The following is a 17,900-nucleotide window of genomic DNA, read 5'->3' on the forward strand; positions in this document are numbered from 1 at the left end:
CGCAAGTACGGAGGCCGTGTGAAACTTCCCGGATGTGATCTTGATATCGAGGACGCACCGATGCAGACTTGAGCACCAAACTCGCTCTGGAAGTCCCAGAAGTCATTGCGACTGGAGGTGGGAAGCGCAGCATTTTATTTAGATTTATTATTTAAGTTCAGAGATATCATTTATTTACCTCAGGAGTTTCCCTAAAGGAAACGGTGAAAGTAAACATTACCATGAACATGTTAATATAGGAATAAACACATTAAGGGTGTTTATTTGCTGAAATTCGTATTAAAATGTGTTTTATTTATATTGTGTAGAGTATATTTATAATGTTTTTATGCAAAGTATATATTTTGAAGAGGGGAAAAACAATAAATCGTTGTATGAGTGCTGTAATGTTTAAATAATTTCCATTTAAAACACGTGAAGGTCATGTGACCATCAGGAAGAATGCAGCATCTCAATTCTCAAAGGATGCGTTCTCTGCCCTCGCGGTCTCCTGAGTTCGTTCTTCCGAGGACACCTGGCAAGACTGGTCTCCACAAGAACGAAAGGCCGTTCTCTGTGTTCTTGGAATTGAGAAACAGCCAATGATCCCAAACATAACCAAATAAACTCCCAATTGGTTTCATAAAAGAAAAAGCAGCTAAAGTGGCCCAGCCAATAACCTGACCTGAATCCAGTAGAATATAAGAACTAGAGATCAGGCGCAGTAGGTAGTGCTGTCGCCTCACAGCAAAGAGGTTGGTGGGTAGCTGGTTCAAGCCTCAGCTCAGTTGGCATTTCTGTGTGGAGTTTGCATGTTCTCCCTGCGTTTGCGTGGGTTTCCTCCGGGTGCTCTGGTTTCCCCCACAGTCCAAAGATATGCTGTACAGTCGAACTGGGTAAGCTAAATTGTCCGTGGTGTATGACTGTGTGTGTATGAATGAGTGTGTGGATGTTTCCCAGAGATGGGTTGCGGCTGGAAGAGCATCCGCTGCTTAAAAACTTGCTGGATAAGTAGGTGGTTCATTCCACTGTGGCGACCCTGGATTACTAAAGGGACTGAGCCGACAAGAAAATGAATGAGATCGAAGATGATAAACAAGACACACAAAACTGTCCAGATTCTGTTGAAGTCTGGGGAAAAGTTCACTCTTGAAAGATGCAACATGGTTTAATCATATATGTTTGTGTTTTTACTAAAATCTCAATTTCATGTCAAATTTCATGACAATTTCATGTCAAAATCAGCTTAAGCAAAATTGTGATGTGTTTAACACTTATTTTACCCTCCTGTTTATATAGTTAAAGGCAAAAATATTGATTTATTTATTTTTTTTTTTACCCATGTGATGTTCAACAGTCAAGGAAATTATTACAGTATCTCCTATATTTTTTTTTCTTCTGGAGAAAGTCTCATTTCTTTAAGTTTAGCTTGAATAAACTATTTTTTATTAGGACTGATAGCAAACCACATTGCCAAACTTACCAATTTAACCTAATTAAGCCTTTAATTTCCACTTTTAACTGAATACTAATATACAAAATAACTAGAAACATAGTATTTACTATAATAATGGCAAAACCAAAGGACATTAGTTATAATAAGTCATTAATTAAAACTAGTATTTTTTTTAATTTTGCAAAAATAAACAGCACTTAGAAAATATTTAAAAAATAATTACAATTTACTTATTGGTTAAGTGGTTAGCAGGATTACCTCATAGCATTACACTGTATTTCATTTCTACATTGAAGTTAAAATGACATTTTCAGTCTCACCTGTTGGATTAGCAGATTCACCTAGAAAATAATAGACAAAAAAAGTGTCAAAACAAAGTTAAATAGCTTTATTTTATTTTGTAATAAAAATATAACTATCATACATTTTACCATGCTTTACAGAAGATAGATTTAAAAATGTCGCTCAGTGTAACAATGGTTTATGTTCAACAAAATTAATAGAAGAAAAATAATTAACATATTATTACATATTAAAACCATATTAATTAATAACATATTAAGTAAGGAATAATGCACATCCAGCTGGTTATTGGAGAATAACATACACACACACACACACACACACACACACACACACACGTATATAAATATGTTTTTTTAATATATATAAACACATATTTAAATTTTGGTTCTTGCACATTTCAAAATATGATACACTGAGGTTTTGTGAAGTGAAATGATCGGTTATTTACAATATTATTAGCTTTAATCCAAAGGCTGGTCAAACAGTTCTCGGGGTATGCACAAATGTAGTCTGATGTTGCTTTCATAAGATATTCAGCTAAAATTTATATGCATAGGAAGGGTAGGGTGCTCGCTGCAGAGCCATTTGAGGAGAGCTGAGCTCCAGCGAGGTAGAGCATGAGCTGTCGCTCCTCCTCCTGTAAGCTGTTTTAATGCGTACACCAACCCCACCCCTAACCCTACCCCCAGTGACATCACTCGTAGAAGAAGTGCAAAAAAGGTGGAGCTCAAGCTTAAGCTCCCCCTCGCTGGAGCTCAGCTCTCCTCAAATGGCTCTGCAGCGAGCACCACTTGCTTTAATAAAGTATAAATTGCAACCTCTAATGCATTTACACATTTTGACCAATAGGATGGAGTGTTTCTACCACTTTAATGTTTTTTGAAGTAGTTAAGGAAGGTCATAACCAGTTTGAATGGAATGCAGCACTGGTTATTTGAATAACTTTTAAAAAACAAAGAAACCACTTACCACAGCCATCAGTATCTCTGGTTTTCTGATAACGGCATGAGCACCGCACTGATCCTGGCAAGTTCACACATTCAAACTTGGCATTGGGACAAGCAGAGGGGTTCAGACACTCATTAATATCTGTGGGCGATATGAAACCAGCTAAGTACAAGTGTCACAAAGTGACAGTAAAAATGTCAATTCATATGGCATACCTTTGCACTCATGTCCATTTCCAGTGTAGCCATGTTTACATTTACATGTGTAATTGTAGCCAGTGCTTGTACATTCTGCCATCTCATGGCAGGGGAAGGGGAATGGAGGAAGGCAGAAGTCTGTAGGACAGGGTTAGATAAACTCTGGTTACAAAAATAGACAGAAAGACTAAAGTTTTAATGTACAAGCTGCAATTTGAGGTATTGCAAGATGAATACCAAAATAAAAATACTAATTTGTGCATTTTGAGTAACGTCTGACCATTTTCAAAGCATTTGTATCCTTGTTTGTCCTGGGATACAGTAGGAGAAGGGCACTGTCCACAAGTAAATAGGTCTGCTTCTTTCTGTCTTATGCATTCCGCACCAGGAAAACAGGGTTTGCCTTTACACACATCACTTCTGTTTTCACAGTACTTGCCACTGAAGCCCGCTGGACAAAGACATCCCACGATCTAAATGTATGTACACAAAAAAACATGTTTGACTGTCTTTAGGGAGCATTCCACATTTATGTGCCCAAATTACCACAAACCCCAATGTACACACCAGGTTAAAACTTGGTACATTCTAAAAAATCAGTGTATAGTAAAATGGGAACATATGATTTTTGGAGGTTGGTTGCAAACACTTTGCATTGCATTTTGTTGAAAAATAAATGTTTACTTTAATAAAGTGTATATATATATATATATATATATATATATATATATACAGTTGAAGTCCCTGAATTATTAGACCCCCTGTTTATTTTTTCCCCAATTTCTGTTTAACGGAGAGAAGATTTTTTCAACACATTTCTAAACATAATAACTAATTTCTAATAACTTTTTTATTTTATCTTTGCCATGATGACAGTAAATAATATTTGACTCTATATTTTTTAAGACACTGCTTAAAGTGAAATTTAAAGGCTTAATTAGGTTAACTAGGCAGGTTGGGTAATAAGGCAAGTTATTTTATAATAATGGTTTGTTCTGTAGACTATGGAAAAAATATTGCTTAAAGGGGCTAATAATTTTTACATTAAAATGATTTTTGTTCAAGCCGAAATAAAACAAATAAGAATAAATATTATCAGACATACTGTGAAAATTACCTGAATCTGTTAAACATAATTTGGGAAATAATTAAAAAAGAAAAAAAATTCAGAGGGGGGCTAATAATTCTGACTTCAACTGTATATATATTTCTTATATTCATTCATTCATTTTCTTGTCGGCTTAGTCCCTTTATTCATTCGGGGTCGCTACAGCGGAATGAACCGCCAACTTAGCTCCAATTTATAGCAGCAAATTAAAATGATTTCTGGAATATAATGTGGCACTGAAGACTAAAGTAATAACTGCTGAATATGAGTTTAACCATCATTTAAACAAATTACATATACAAGTATTTTCAAATTCAGAAATGTAATTTTTTATTTTAATAACAATCCTTTAAATTACAGCTTTGACCCTTTTTTTGTTCATGAGCACTCCCAACTGGTGGTACAATCGCACAAAGCCAGTTTCTTTGCAGCTAAGCTGACTACTGTTTGTGTAATGTTATGGTTGTGGCTTACCTGGAACTTTCCCAATAAAAGGTTCTCGGCCACACTGTTATACTGACAGCTCCCTCCATTCATACAGTTACAGAGCCGCAGAACTGGTGTGATCAATGAGCTAGATGTTTGATCGCTCACTTGAATGGTCAGATTCACTGGCTGAATACTTGAAGGGGTCCACACCAGGACACCATCACCTTTATGACACAATCAATCAGTCATGTTGTGAAATATTAATGAACCAAAATGTAGAGAACAATGTTTAATGGCAATAACTCCGTATAAATCTTTTGAAATAGATCTAACAATCTCACAGACGTGCATATTACACTGTAAATAGGCTTTAAAAATAAAATGTTTTGCAATATATCTTACTGCTGCCGATGGTGACCTGTGGAGAGCGTGGCAAGGCCAGGGAAAAAAAGATTTGGTCCCTGTTTGGATCCTGGGCCTTGAACTGAACTTTAACTGTACTGTTAACCTTGCACATGATAACCAGTGGCTCGGTCACAATGGGTGGCATGATCCCTGTAGAAGTCATGCAAAAGAAATGAACTGATTAAAAAACACAGTGATATAGTGAGATCTTTTTGAAAATCTTGGAAAATGTTACCACAATTGGAAACACTGTTAACTGTTAACCTTATGAAAATCACACAGGCCTTTTTTTTTACAATGTTTTTAATGTTAACAGTTGTTTTATGTGTTTTAATAACAACCTAGGCTCAATTTTGAAAACATATCCCTATATACATTTCTGGAGAGCACCAAATAAGTCCCTGTAGGTCTCTTTTTTTTTTTTGGTTGCAGTTTTTGTTTTTCACGAATCCACCAGAAATTTTCAAAACGTGAAAATTAGGGTTGCGCTGGTTTGAAAGTTGCAACAAATCGTGCCATACACCTCCTGCGCATTATTGCGCTGGGTGTGTGATTCATAGTTATCATTCATGGAAGTGTAATTCATAGTTATGTTCTTTTAAATACAAAGTTTACATCAGGCGTGTCCAAACTACGGCCCGCGGGCCATCTGCGGCCCGCAATCAGTTTTGTGGCGGCCCGCGAGGCTTTTTATAAATATCAATAGAATCTGGCCCGCTATACAAAAATGAACGTAATTCAATAAATAACCACCGGGTGTCGCTATTACATGCATTCAATTAAGCAGCAGTTCTTGTTATGATCTATCTATCTATCTATCTATCTATCTATCTATCTATCTATCTATCTATCTATCTATCTATCTATCTATCTATCTATCTATCTATCTATCTATCTATCTATCTATCTATCTATCCACAGTTGAAGTCTGAATTATTAGCCCCTCTTTGATTTATTTCTTCTTTTTTAAATATTTCCCAAATGATGTTTAACAGAGCAAGGACATTTTTACCGTATGTCTGATAATATTTTTTCTTTTGGAGAAAGACTTTTGTTTTATTTCGGCTTGAATAAAAAGCGGTTTAAATTTTTTTATGAACCATTTTAAGGTCAAAATTATTAGCCCTTTTAGTCTTCAGAACAAACCATTGTTATAAAATAACTTGCCTAAATACCTTAACTTAACTAGTTAACTTGATTAACCTAGTTAAGCCTTTAAATGTCACTTTAAGCTGTATTGAAGTGTCTTAAAAATATCTAGTCAAATATTATTTACTGTCATCATGGCAAAGATAAAATAAATCAGTTATTAGAAATAAGTTACTAAAACTAATATGTTTAGAAATGTGTGGAAAAAAATCTTCTCTCCGTTAAAACAGAAATTGGAGAAAAAATAAACGGGGGCTAATAATTTAGGGGGGCTAACAATTCTGACTTCAACTGTATTTATATATATATATATATATATATATATATATATATATATATATATATATATATATATATATATATATATATACACGTGTCTGTGTGATGTATGTAAAATTTGGCCCGCGACAACGTTTGTTTTTTTGCATCTGGCCCTCGGCCCAAAAAGTTTGGACACCCCTGGTTTACATTGTTTAAGATGTCTTTATGATAACTTGACCTTACCAAGACAACAAATCCAGTCAGTGTCTAGTTATAAAAAAAACCTGACACAACCAAGACAATATACTGTAACATGTCATAAATCTGTCATAATCATGACTGTTATATGGTCATTATAATTGTGTCATGATATAATATTCAGCTAATATCATATCAAGTACTGACACATTCATTTTTTGTGACAAATTCAGTTTGTTACACTGAGAAAGTGATAAAAAAAAAAACGTATGATAATTTATGATAAGTTAAGTCAAGACAGGATATGATGCACTGTATAATAATATGTAAAGTTCATTCATTCAATCATTTTCTTTTCGGCCTAGTCCCTTTAATAATCTGGGGTCGTCATAGCGGAATGAACCCCCAACATATCCAGCATATGTTTTACGCAGCGGATGCCCTTCCAGCTGCAACCCATTACTGGAAAACTCCCATACACTCCCGTTCACACACATACACTATGAACAATTTAGCCTACCCAATTCACCTGTACCACATGTCTTTGGACTTTAGGGGAAACCAACAAATGCAAACTGAGAACATGCAAACTTCCACAGGAACGCCAACTGACCCAGCCGAGGCTCAAACCAGCAACCTTATTGCTGTGAGGCGATTGTGCTACCCACGGTGCCACTGGAAAGCCATGTGTCAAGTTGTCATGTTTAAAATATTTACTAATGCATTTAATAACTAGGGACTAGTTAGGTGTTAGACGCCTTGCTCAAGGGCACCTTAGCTGAGTTTTGAAAATGGACAGGATTTGGTTTTCTTCACACGAACCCTAAAAATCTCATTTATATTCATAATGTGTCGTATCATGTTTATGAACACCCCTTCAAGTAAAGTGTTACCAGATATGTATGTGAGATAAAAAACATATTTGTATGTAATTTGATAATTATGTACCCTCTCCTCTGTTTTTTTTTTTTCTCTTCTTTGTTTTTTTCACTTATTTCATTCTTGTTAAGAAATGTAAAGTGATTGTATTGTATAACAAAACAACTGTAACTGTACATGCTGGTTCTTGTTAATAAAAAAAATAAAAAAAAATGTATGTGAGATAAAGGAAGAAAGTCATCTAACCATATATTTGTGTTAGGTTTTGAAGCTGCTGCTGGTCTCTCAGAACATCCTTGCCGAGATTTGAATTTCCTGTGGCCAGGATGTCATGCACACACTGCATGTTGCCCTGGCAAGCCTGGCTGTGTTTGGCCAGCACATCTGGGCTCACTGAGGACATCACTTGCTCGGTCATGACCGGATTGAATGGAGTACTAGGAGGTTCTGAGAACAGAAGGCTCTCTGGAGCCGGAACAGCCCCTGTAGAAAAACACAAGTATGCATAAATTCAGTGGCCTCTCAAAACATCTTAGAGAAAAATGCAGAGTTGTCCTGTAAACAACAATTTTTCTATTCACCTAGTTTCCCATATGATTATTATTAATGTTCATGACATCACAAGGACATTACAAAGGAATTTAAAACTCCTATAGCACCCTCTGTGATGTCCTTGAATTGTCTTATTTTTTTTAAATTGGATACCTACACAAGCTTATTAACATCCAAAACAACTGGTGATTGTCACTGGATACTTGGTAGCTGAAAAATCCAGCTTAAACCAGCCTAGGATGGTTGGCTGGTTTTAGCTGGTCGGCCAGCCTGGTTTTAGAGGGGTTTTGGCCACCGCCAGGCTGGTTTCCAGCCATTTCCAGCCTGGTCTTAGCTGGCCAGGCTGGAAAGTGACCAGCTAAAACCAGCTTGACCGTCCTGGTTTAAGCTGGACATAGCTGGTTTTGGCTGGGCTCCCAGCTTGGCTAGGCTGGTCAAGCTGGTCTTAGCTGGTCATCTCTTAGCCTGTCCAGCTAAAACCAGGCTGGAAGTGGCAAAAACCCCTCTAAAACCAGGCTGGTCGACCAGCTAAAACCAGCCAACCATCCTAGGCTGGTTTAAGCCGGATTTTTCAGTAGGGACAGCAAATTATAAAAGAATGAATGGAAATATAATGTCTCTTAATGTTAAATGTAGTAATTCATTTGCCATAAATTGCAGTTTCTACCATATTCACATTATCTCACTAATATAATTCTGAGGAAAACGAAAGAATACACATACATGACTGTCCAAAGGAAAGCAGAATCTGCTCCGAAGGAGTGGTGTTATTTAAAACAGGCACCAGACGGCCATTAGAAAGCAGGAAGTCATCTATCCTGTTTGAGCTCCATTGGCCCAGCAAACCCAGTGTACGATTGTAGAACCTCTGAGGAACCTCCACCAGAGCGGACAACCTCCCACCATCACCTCTCCAAACGACCACATTCAGGCCTTCACCATACACAACTCCACAGCGACTCGCAGAGGTACAGCGCACTGCGAAGGCCTCCTCCTCTACATGCACCACTCCTGTAAAAACAGCAGAGGGTGCTAAGTTAAAACCAATACAGGTGGAGCACCTGAAATCGCACACCTGACTTTCCTACGGTATAGCAAGCTAAAACAGTAGGTGAAAAGATTAGCATGTCCAAATTGACAGTATTCATCAAACAGTAGTTAGAAAGTACCTAAATAACCTACAGGTTCCACAGCAATGAAGGCTACTTTTCTATCCACAGGCACAGAGAAGACTTGTTGTGAATGGTAATGTTAGACAAAGCCATTCCATGACTTTTTTTTCTAAATGACTGTAATAATTTAAGACTAGTGTTTAAAATTAAAGAACAGCATTGTTATCTCTTTGCATGAGCATGTAAAATGAAGTCTCCTTACCAACAGACACAGGAATGACCTTATCATTAACCAAAATTGCAAGCCCATCCCCAGATTCAGCACATCGCCACTCAACCTTAAGAGAAATCATTTGATGGTCTTTACATTGTGACAACCACACTTATACCTGTCCACCTGCATTTTATGTTAGAAATGTCAGACTCACCTTTCCAGCACCCTGGTGGAAGGCAGCTAATCGTACCAGAGCAGGTACCTGCTTGGCCTGCCCATTGACCACCAGAGCCACTGTTTGTCCTTGAAGAGTGAAGATGTTTGATCCCGTGCTGGAGGAGAGACGAAGTATAACATACTCCCCCACGGCTTTAAAGGTATATTCACTTCCATCAAAGGTGATAAAATGAAGACTACCATACACCATGCCTACATGGAAAAAGAAAAATGTAGAACAGGTAGGCTAGTTTCTTAAAAAATGACAAAATCGGACAGAAATGTATTAACTCTAGAAGTTTTATGTTGTTTTTTTATTATACATATATAATGCAGCAATTCCACTTGTATCATTGAATTATTAATGTGGTCTATTATTTATTTAATCAAAATAGTATATCAATTTTAATTGATTTGTTGTTTCTTCCATACTTCTTTTAATAGCATTATATCCCCTGGTAGTCTTGCATAAAGGAGTTGATGGGGCATAGCATTCTTACCAATTCCTGGTGCTCCCCTGTTCCCAGGTATACTGCTGTCAGAGCTGTTCCAGCTATACCCTTGGCACCGGTCTAGTGGTCTCTTTGCCAAGTAGACATCACAAAGAGGTGATTGAACACAGCACCATTGAAAGGGTAGTAGATCATTGTCTAGAAACAACATGAAAATAAATCAGGCAAGGTTAAAATTAATATTTAATTTAAAATGGACTCTACATAAAACTTGAAAAAGTCATTTAACCTATATATATATATACACACACACACACACACACACACACACACACACACACACACACACACATATGTTTTTAAAAAAAATAAAAACTGCTTTTATTCTAACCAAAATAAAACAAATAAGAGCTTCCCCAGAAGAAAAAATATTATCAGACATATTGTGAAAATTTCCTTGCACTGTTAAACATCATTTGGGAAATAAAAAATAAAAAAATCAAAGGGAAGCAAATAATTCTGACTTCAAAACTATACAGATGAATTCAGAATTATTAGCCCCCCTTCAATTTTTTTCCTGTTTAAATATTTAACAAATAAAACAATGAAATGAAAATACAAAAGTCTGCAAGTCTAAAAAGTCTGATAATATTTTTGCTTCTGGAGAATTTTTTATTATTTTTATTTTGGCTAGAATAGAAACAGTTTTAATTTTTTTAAACCACATTTTAAGGTCAAAATATTAGCCCCTTTAAGCTTTTTTTTCAGATAGTCTAAAGAACAAACCATCGTTATACAATAACTCGCCTAATTACCCAACCTGCCTAGTTAACCTAATAAACCTAGTTAAGCCTTTAAATGCCACTTTAAGCTGTTTAGAAGTGTCTTGAAAAATATCTAGTCAAATATTATTTACTGTCATCATGGCAAAGATAAAATAAATCAGTTATAAAGATAAAATAAATTAGAAATGAGTTATTAAAACTATTATGTTTAGAAATGTGTTGAAAAAATCTCTCCGTGTAACAGAAAATGTGGGAAAAAATAAACAGGGGGGCTTATAATTCTGACTTTAACTGTAAATACATTAGTACACAAGAGAAAATAATAGTTGAATTTATAAAAATGACCCCATTTTAAGTGATTTTCCTGAGTCCCTAATTTTCTATTGAGGAGAAACTGTGAACATATGTGAAATAGCTTACACAGAATTATTCATGTGACGCAGTGGCACAGTACATAGTGTCACCTCACAGCAAGAGGGTCACTGGTTCGAGCCTCGGCTGAGTCAGTTGGCATTTCTGTGTGGAGTTTGCATGTTCTCCCAGCGTTCAAGTGGGTTTCCTCCGGGTGCTCCGGTTTCTCCCACAGTCCAAAGACATGCGGTACAGGTGAATTGGGTAGGCTTAATTGTCCATAGTGTATTAGTGTGAGTAAGTGTGGATGTTTCCTAGAGATGGGTTGCAGCTGTGGCTGCCCCAGATTAATAAAGGGACTAATAAATTAATTATTCATTCATTAATTTTCTTTTCGGCTTAGTCCCTTTATTAATCTGGACGCCAACTGACCCAGCCGAGGCTCGAACCAGAGACCTTCTTGCTGTGAGGCGACAGCACTACCCACTGCACCTCTGTGTCACCCACACAGAATTATGATCCCTCTTGTTTTCTTATGAATGTCAAAGTAAAAACGTTAATGTTAATTGCAGCTTACATTAATTGGCACTTACAGTTGACATTAATGTCTAAATGAGATTGAAATTCAAAAATAATCACTTTGGTAATTTATACTTTTTTCCAATTGTGTACACACATTTTCTGAAAGCAGGTCTCATATTGTCAGAACTCTACTCACAAATCACAAAACTGACACACCTTAGGCAAAACTCTTCAATTCTTCTGAAAAATGAAACTCTACTTTCAAAACAATGTGATTTCTTCGCAAAATGATATTTTGTTTTCAGATGACACACACAAACCATCACATGAATAGACAGATATTCATGAGATCAGTTGGACACTGATGTGCTTAATGTAAAACACTACGACCACTTCTTTTCCATTCATCATAATGACTTTCTGTAAGCCTTATTTGTTCAATGTTACACTTACTACAGACAGTAGGAATACAGAAGTGCATTGTAAAATATTTCAAAATATTGTTTTTATACAAAACATACAAATACCAAATATATTTTACTGTATTTTCCCCACAAAAACAGTGTACACAGTGTTCATCCCAACCAACACAAAATTGGAGATAACGTGATCTACATATGCCATCAACAGAAGTATTTACTGAATACAGTTACAGTAAAAAACAGCTATACTGCATCCTCTTTTCTGTTTTGGTCTGGCCAAGCAGTGGGGGAAATGTCACCTTGCATGGCGAATCCAGCCACAAAAAGCATCAACTGCTATAGCTTAGAGAAGGGGTATACGTGTGTATGGATTTCAGTCATACACTTTTGATCTCCAGGCAGAAAAAAAGTCCTCAATAGGTTTGAGGAATGGATAATATGGAGGGGGAGATACACAACTAAAAAACATGGGTGGGCAGTAGACTACATGTGAACCAGATGAGCTCTGATTTCTAAATTGCTGTGTGACAGGTGTTTACTCGTGTGATGAGTTAGTATGCAAAGTAGGACAACTGACTTTACAATTGTGAATGACAGTGTGCTCCTTGTGAAAACAAGAGATTTTCCGCAAAAATCTGAGAGATTTTCTGAAAATTGAGCAAAATGCTGAGAATTGTGTGTAGTGTTTAAAAAAAAAGTGTGTTTTCTACCTGCAATTTGAGTGTAAAGCAGGAATTGTGGTTGTAGTTTAGCAGAATTGGTTCAGGGGGTTGATACATGTTACATGTTGTAGTCATTGTGTCTGAAGTACAAGTAATTGTGTGTAAACAATTGGAAAAAAAACTGTCAAATACTTTTTGGATGAAACTGTAATTCAATAACCATCCGTTTAAAATATAACAGAAATGAAATACTATTTAATACTACATTCTCTAAATAAGTTAGTTGTATTCCATTACTCCCTGAAGCTTTGGAATCACTTTACCTATATGTTGTTGTGTCTTGTCTTCAGTAAAGAACCTTTCACTGTATCCAGCCAGCAGGGGTCCCTCTGGATCATACAGGCATCTCTTTCCTGCTCTTTGTTTGTTAAAGAGGATGGACTGAACGACACGGCCCCTTTTGCCACCCCATCTCATACTTCTCAGGTCCCTCACTTGTGCAGTCTGTTCTGATGGTAGAGTCTCAGGGCCAAAGGCCAGATCTTCTTGTGCCTGTACACGAGTACAGGGACATGTTGCCAGTCCTAATGCCCATTCTTTGGGATCTGGCTCACTGAAGGCCCATATATGGCATTGCCTCTGTGGATCTGAGCTGGTTTTATCAGATCCTGTCAAGTCATACACCAGCTTCCCCAGTTCGCCTGTGTTACCTGTCACAGTTTGAGGACGATATCGCCCTCCAGAGTTGAACAAGTTGTTTGGCGGATTTGGAATCTCATTATGGAAGTTGTTTTTGCCATCTGTGTAGCCTATAAGAGCATCATGATGGGTTCTTTGTCCTGGACCCCAGTTCATGTCACTGTAGCGAAGCAGAGCAAATGAACGTAATCCATCTGTGGTCAAAATGCACTGGAAAGTGTTGGTCTGTAGAAAACAGGATAAAATGGATTTTAATTAGTGATTAGCGGACATTCACAGAGGAAAACACAATAATTTCTTGTAGAAATTAGAGAACTGAAAGGATTAATCTTAACCTGGTTGTTAGCCTGCTATACCTGCAATAAATTTTTTTCTTTTGAATAATTGTTTCTTGGATTACCTTTTTGGTTTGTTTGTTGGTTGGAGTGTGTTTTGACTTCTTTGCCTGTGACATTATGGGCTCTATCATAAACATGGCGCAATGTGGTGCAAGGCGTGACGCAATAGTCTTTTGCTAGTTTCAGCTTGGCGCAAGAGTCGTTTTGAGGTGCTGCGCCACACTGTTTAAATAGCAAATGCATTTGCGCTCATATGTGCGCACATAGGTGTTCTGGTCTAAAAAGGAGGTGTGTTGAGGCGCATTGCTGGCGCGTTGCTATTTTGAGAAACTATAATAGATTTTTCATTAGACCAAAACAAACCAAGGTCTAAAGTCCAGCGCAGAGTTGCACCTCGCTTACACACTGCTTAATACACACAAGATGTAGAGCAATACGCAAATATCTTTACATTTGAAAAAAATTTTAAAAATTAAGGATATATATAGGATATAATAAGGATATATATATATATATATATATATAGGATTTAAATATAAAGGATTAAAATATTAAAAAACATATTTTTTTCTAGCCTACATAAATTCAAAAAACGCTTCTTTTATGCCTTCTTCATCTCGGGAGGCTTTTTCAGTTCATTCATAACAATTTGCTTTTGTATAATGTTATTATTATTAGCAGTAATATTTATTATATCCATATTTATATTTGTTTTATTAAAAACAAGCTTAGATTTGCCCACCTGCAGGTTTTACACCATATGGGGCACAGCATGTGTTTTAAGGATATAACTCAGGTTTTTAAACACACTTCGTTATTATTGTTCATTTATTTGTTTGCTGGAAATTAGAACTAAATTTAGAAATAGTTTTGAAACAAATCTTTGCGCTTAACAAACAAAATGAATTATTTTTGGGCTAACTGATGTCTGTGTGTGAAGGTTTACTATTCACGAGAGCGAAAGTGAAATCTCATTTATTTATTTATTTATCTCTATCTCAAGTTTTCTTGCTTGTGAAGTGCTCAGTTTTTCCACTTTCACTTACTTTACGTAATGGAAATAGCAAATGCGCTTATGGCACGACACAACTGACTTTTAAAGGGAATGGGAGATGAGACTCTGATTGGTTTATTCTCAAAACACACCTCTAACTCATTAAGAAAATAAACTTAACCCTTTTAGATCATACGCCACGGCACAAAGTGGATTTTCCCGTCCTTTTATTAGCAAAAATTAATTCTGACACGCCCTGAAAGTGTTTGCACCCTGCGCTTTGCGCATGGACCATCAAAATAGAGCCCTAACTTGGGTTTTTGCCTTACAATTCAATTCAATTCATGTTTATTTATACAGAGCTTTTCACAATGTAGACTGTGTGAACGCAGCTTAACATAGTTCTTGTAAAGTCCAGATTTCAGAGTTGAGGTTCAGTTTAGTTTAATTCAGTGTGATTTAAATTGCTGAAAGTTCAAACACTGTAGAGAAAATTCACCGATATGCAGCTCCACAAGTCCCAATCCAAGCAAGTCAGTGGTGACAGTGGCGGGAAGAAAAAAACTTTAGATTAATATTTTTAGATTTAAGATTAAAATTTAGATCGTTGAGATGTTTGAGTAATATGAAACTTTCTGCAGATGGATTCAAACACAGCTTCATGATAGTACAAGATAAAACATACGAAATCACATTCACCTGCTGAACTCCACATGGATCAGATAAGTGAATCATTTACTAGACATACACTCTGAAAAGATCATTTGAATCAGCAAGCTAGGGCTAATAATATCGACATAATTTGTTTTTATTCTAGCCAAAATAAAACAAATAAGACTTTGTCTAGAAGAAAAAAAATTATAGGAAATACTGTGACAATTTGCTTGCTCTGTTAAACATCTTTCATTCATTTATTCATTTTCCTTCTGCTTAATCCCTTCATTCATCAGAGATCGCCACTGCGGAATGAACCACCAACTTATCAACCAGCAACCTAACCACTGAGCCACCGTGTCCTCCTTTATTTGTAATAGATGGAAAATATATGTAAATGGCCGAGGGGATAGAGTAACTGTAAAACACAATCATTTCTAGTAGCATTGACAACAAAGGTGTGGGCTAGGTGTGGGCTTAGTGAGTGTTTCCAGTGTGCTGCTCATGGCCACTGGGGGCCCAAAAATTAGCCCAGGCTTGTTTCCAGGGTACAGTATGTTGTTTAGGTATTTAATAAAGTAAAAATTCATTTATTTAGGCCTATTTTATTTTCGTCTCTTTATTAATCAGGGGTCGCCACAGCGGAATGAACCGCAAACTTATCCAGCATGTTACGCAGCGGATGCCCTTCAAGCTGCAACCCATCTCTGGAAACATCCATACACACTCACTCACACTCATACACTACGGACAATTTACCTTACCCAATTGAAGTAAAAATAAAAAATACTAAAAATTATTAAAAGTATAAAACTTAATGTTAACTTTAGTTTGTAATGTCATACCTGACTCAAATTATGAACAATTTTAATAATAGAAATGGTGGTGTCTGCATTAGCAAATACTATTAATTGTATCTTAATAATACTTTAACATGCTTAGTGTTCAGTCATCAAGCACTCACCTCAGACAAGTTGATCTTTTGATAGGATACCGGTAAAACATGATCCCATGTGATTTTCAGTATCCAAATAGGAGTAAACGGGGGTTTGCCCCTTTGAGACTCAAATCTGCTAACGTCTTGTGCTGTTCTGTTAAACACTGTCAAAGCATAGATATCAGGTACATTGGGGAAACTGTATTCCTGTTGGACAGAAAAGGAAAATGCTTACCAAGATTTCCATAATTCATACGAAAATATGAAGCAAGAGAAACTTAAATATTTGTCATTTAAAAATATAAATTTAATCTCATTTTTAATAGGCATATACAGAAATATATACACTTTGTATATATGAGAAGTGGATAGAGTCTTAATTTAGTATTGAAGTTTAAACAATGCATTCTTTTAGCCTTGTCAAAATATTGTCTTACACAGGGTGGAACTACTGTATATACAACCTGAAATCAAATTTCAAATATTTAACTAGCATATCTCCTTAAAATCAGATTAACCCACTGGATTCAAATTAAAAAGTAAATAAACTGTGTTATTTTGAAGGTTCTCTTAAGTATTAGTAGACTGTTTGATTAATGTCTGCTTTAGTTTACAGACTTTAAACACTTTAGTTGTGTGGTTCCCTCAACATTATAGTAGAAACAAGACCATACGATTAGTTGACATTATGTATTTGTGAAACTAACCTGGTATAGCAGTTTTCCATCCCCAAGTGTAAGGTCTGCGTCATCCCAGAACACTGCTAACATAGGCAGGCTTTCATTACCATGAAACCCCTTTGGGATTGGAGCAGGGAGCAACAGTTTTTCATTCTCATTGACTGACTGAAACTGCACCAGGCCATTATCTGAAAACTAAAAATAAATCAAGACTCTATTAACTTAAACACAGTTTCCTATAGTTACAATGTATTTATGGTACAATAGTTTACCAAATTCAAATTCATTCATCTTTGAATTGTCATTAAAATGTGAACAGTTATTTGTGCATGCTTACTAATAGTCGTTCATATTGTTTGCCCATGAATAGGAAGCCTGTAGGAGGTAAGATGTATGGAGAAATTCCATCTGCCGTTGTTATTGTTAACTTGGCATCACCTGCTTCCTCTCCAAATGGATACAGGTCACTTTCTGTGAAAGTATATACAAAACGCAACCAAAATGCTTGGTTAGCCACTGTTGTTTGATGGACACAAAAACAATCTGCACCTTCTGATCACAAAATTTTTCAATAGTTTGACCTTTGTACAATAAAATTTTGCTGTTTCATGTCTGGAATGGAGTAAAGTTTATTCTAAGTTTTTGTTTATTTACTTTATTATATTCCAACTTGATCTCACAAGGAAACGTAAGTATTTACATTTTGTCAGTTTAATGGCTAATTCGTAAAAATTTGTCGAGTTCAGTCGTACGAAAATGTACGATTTTAAAAAGGAGGCTTGGCATCCAACCCCACCCCTAACCCCAACCGTCATTGGGTGATGAGCAAATCATACTAAAATGTATGAATTAGATCGTACGAATTCATACAAATTAGCAACTAAATCAAAAAGTTGCTGTGAGATTGCATTGGATATTTATATAATATTGAAATGGCAGTCACAAATCAATGTTAAACAGCAATATCAAGAGGAGATCCTGATATGATTGTAGCC

At 36.1% G+C, this 17,900-nt stretch overlaps 1 protein-coding gene across 2 annotated transcripts in view; it reads right to left on the reverse strand.

The window, feature by feature from the left end:
• The window catches only part of si:ch73-105b23.6, a 33,670-nt gene extending 16,299 nt beyond the window's left edge, over positions 1–17,371 (reverse strand). For both annotated transcript variants that reach the window (XM_087278813.1, XM_087278812.1), the window contains exons 1-15: positions 17,243–17,371; positions 16,933–17,100; positions 16,253–16,432; positions 12,927–13,527; positions 9,910–10,059; positions 9,408–9,622; positions 9,242–9,317; positions 8,591–8,878; positions 7,562–7,798; positions 4,826–4,978; positions 4,469–4,647; positions 3,167–3,359; positions 2,905–3,024; positions 2,711–2,830; positions 1,756–1,776 (exon numbers count right to left, since the gene is read on the reverse strand). In XM_087278813.1, coding sequence (XP_087134939.1) covers positions 1,756–1,776; positions 2,711–2,830; positions 2,905–3,024; positions 3,167–3,359; positions 4,469–4,647; positions 4,826–4,978; positions 7,562–7,798; positions 8,591–8,878; positions 9,242–9,317; positions 9,408–9,622; positions 9,910–10,059; positions 12,927–13,527; positions 16,253–16,432; positions 16,933–17,100; positions 17,243–17,269 — 2,728 coding nt within the window. In that variant the 5' untranslated portion in view covers positions 17,270–17,371. The remainder of the gene's footprint in view (positions 1–1,755; positions 1,777–2,710; positions 2,831–2,904; positions 3,025–3,166; positions 3,360–4,468; positions 4,648–4,825; positions 4,979–7,561; positions 7,799–8,590; positions 8,879–9,241; positions 9,318–9,407; positions 9,623–9,909; positions 10,060–12,926; positions 13,528–16,252; positions 16,433–16,932; positions 17,101–17,242) is intronic.
• Positions 17,372–17,900: the final 529 nt, after the last annotated feature.

Source organism: Danio rerio, chromosome 13 (genome assembly GCF_052040795.2).
Source record: "Danio rerio strain M-AB ecotype USA chromosome 13, GRCz13ab, whole genome shotgun sequence".
Taxonomy (NCBI): domain Eukaryota; kingdom Metazoa; phylum Chordata; class Actinopteri; order Cypriniformes; family Danionidae; genus Danio; species Danio rerio.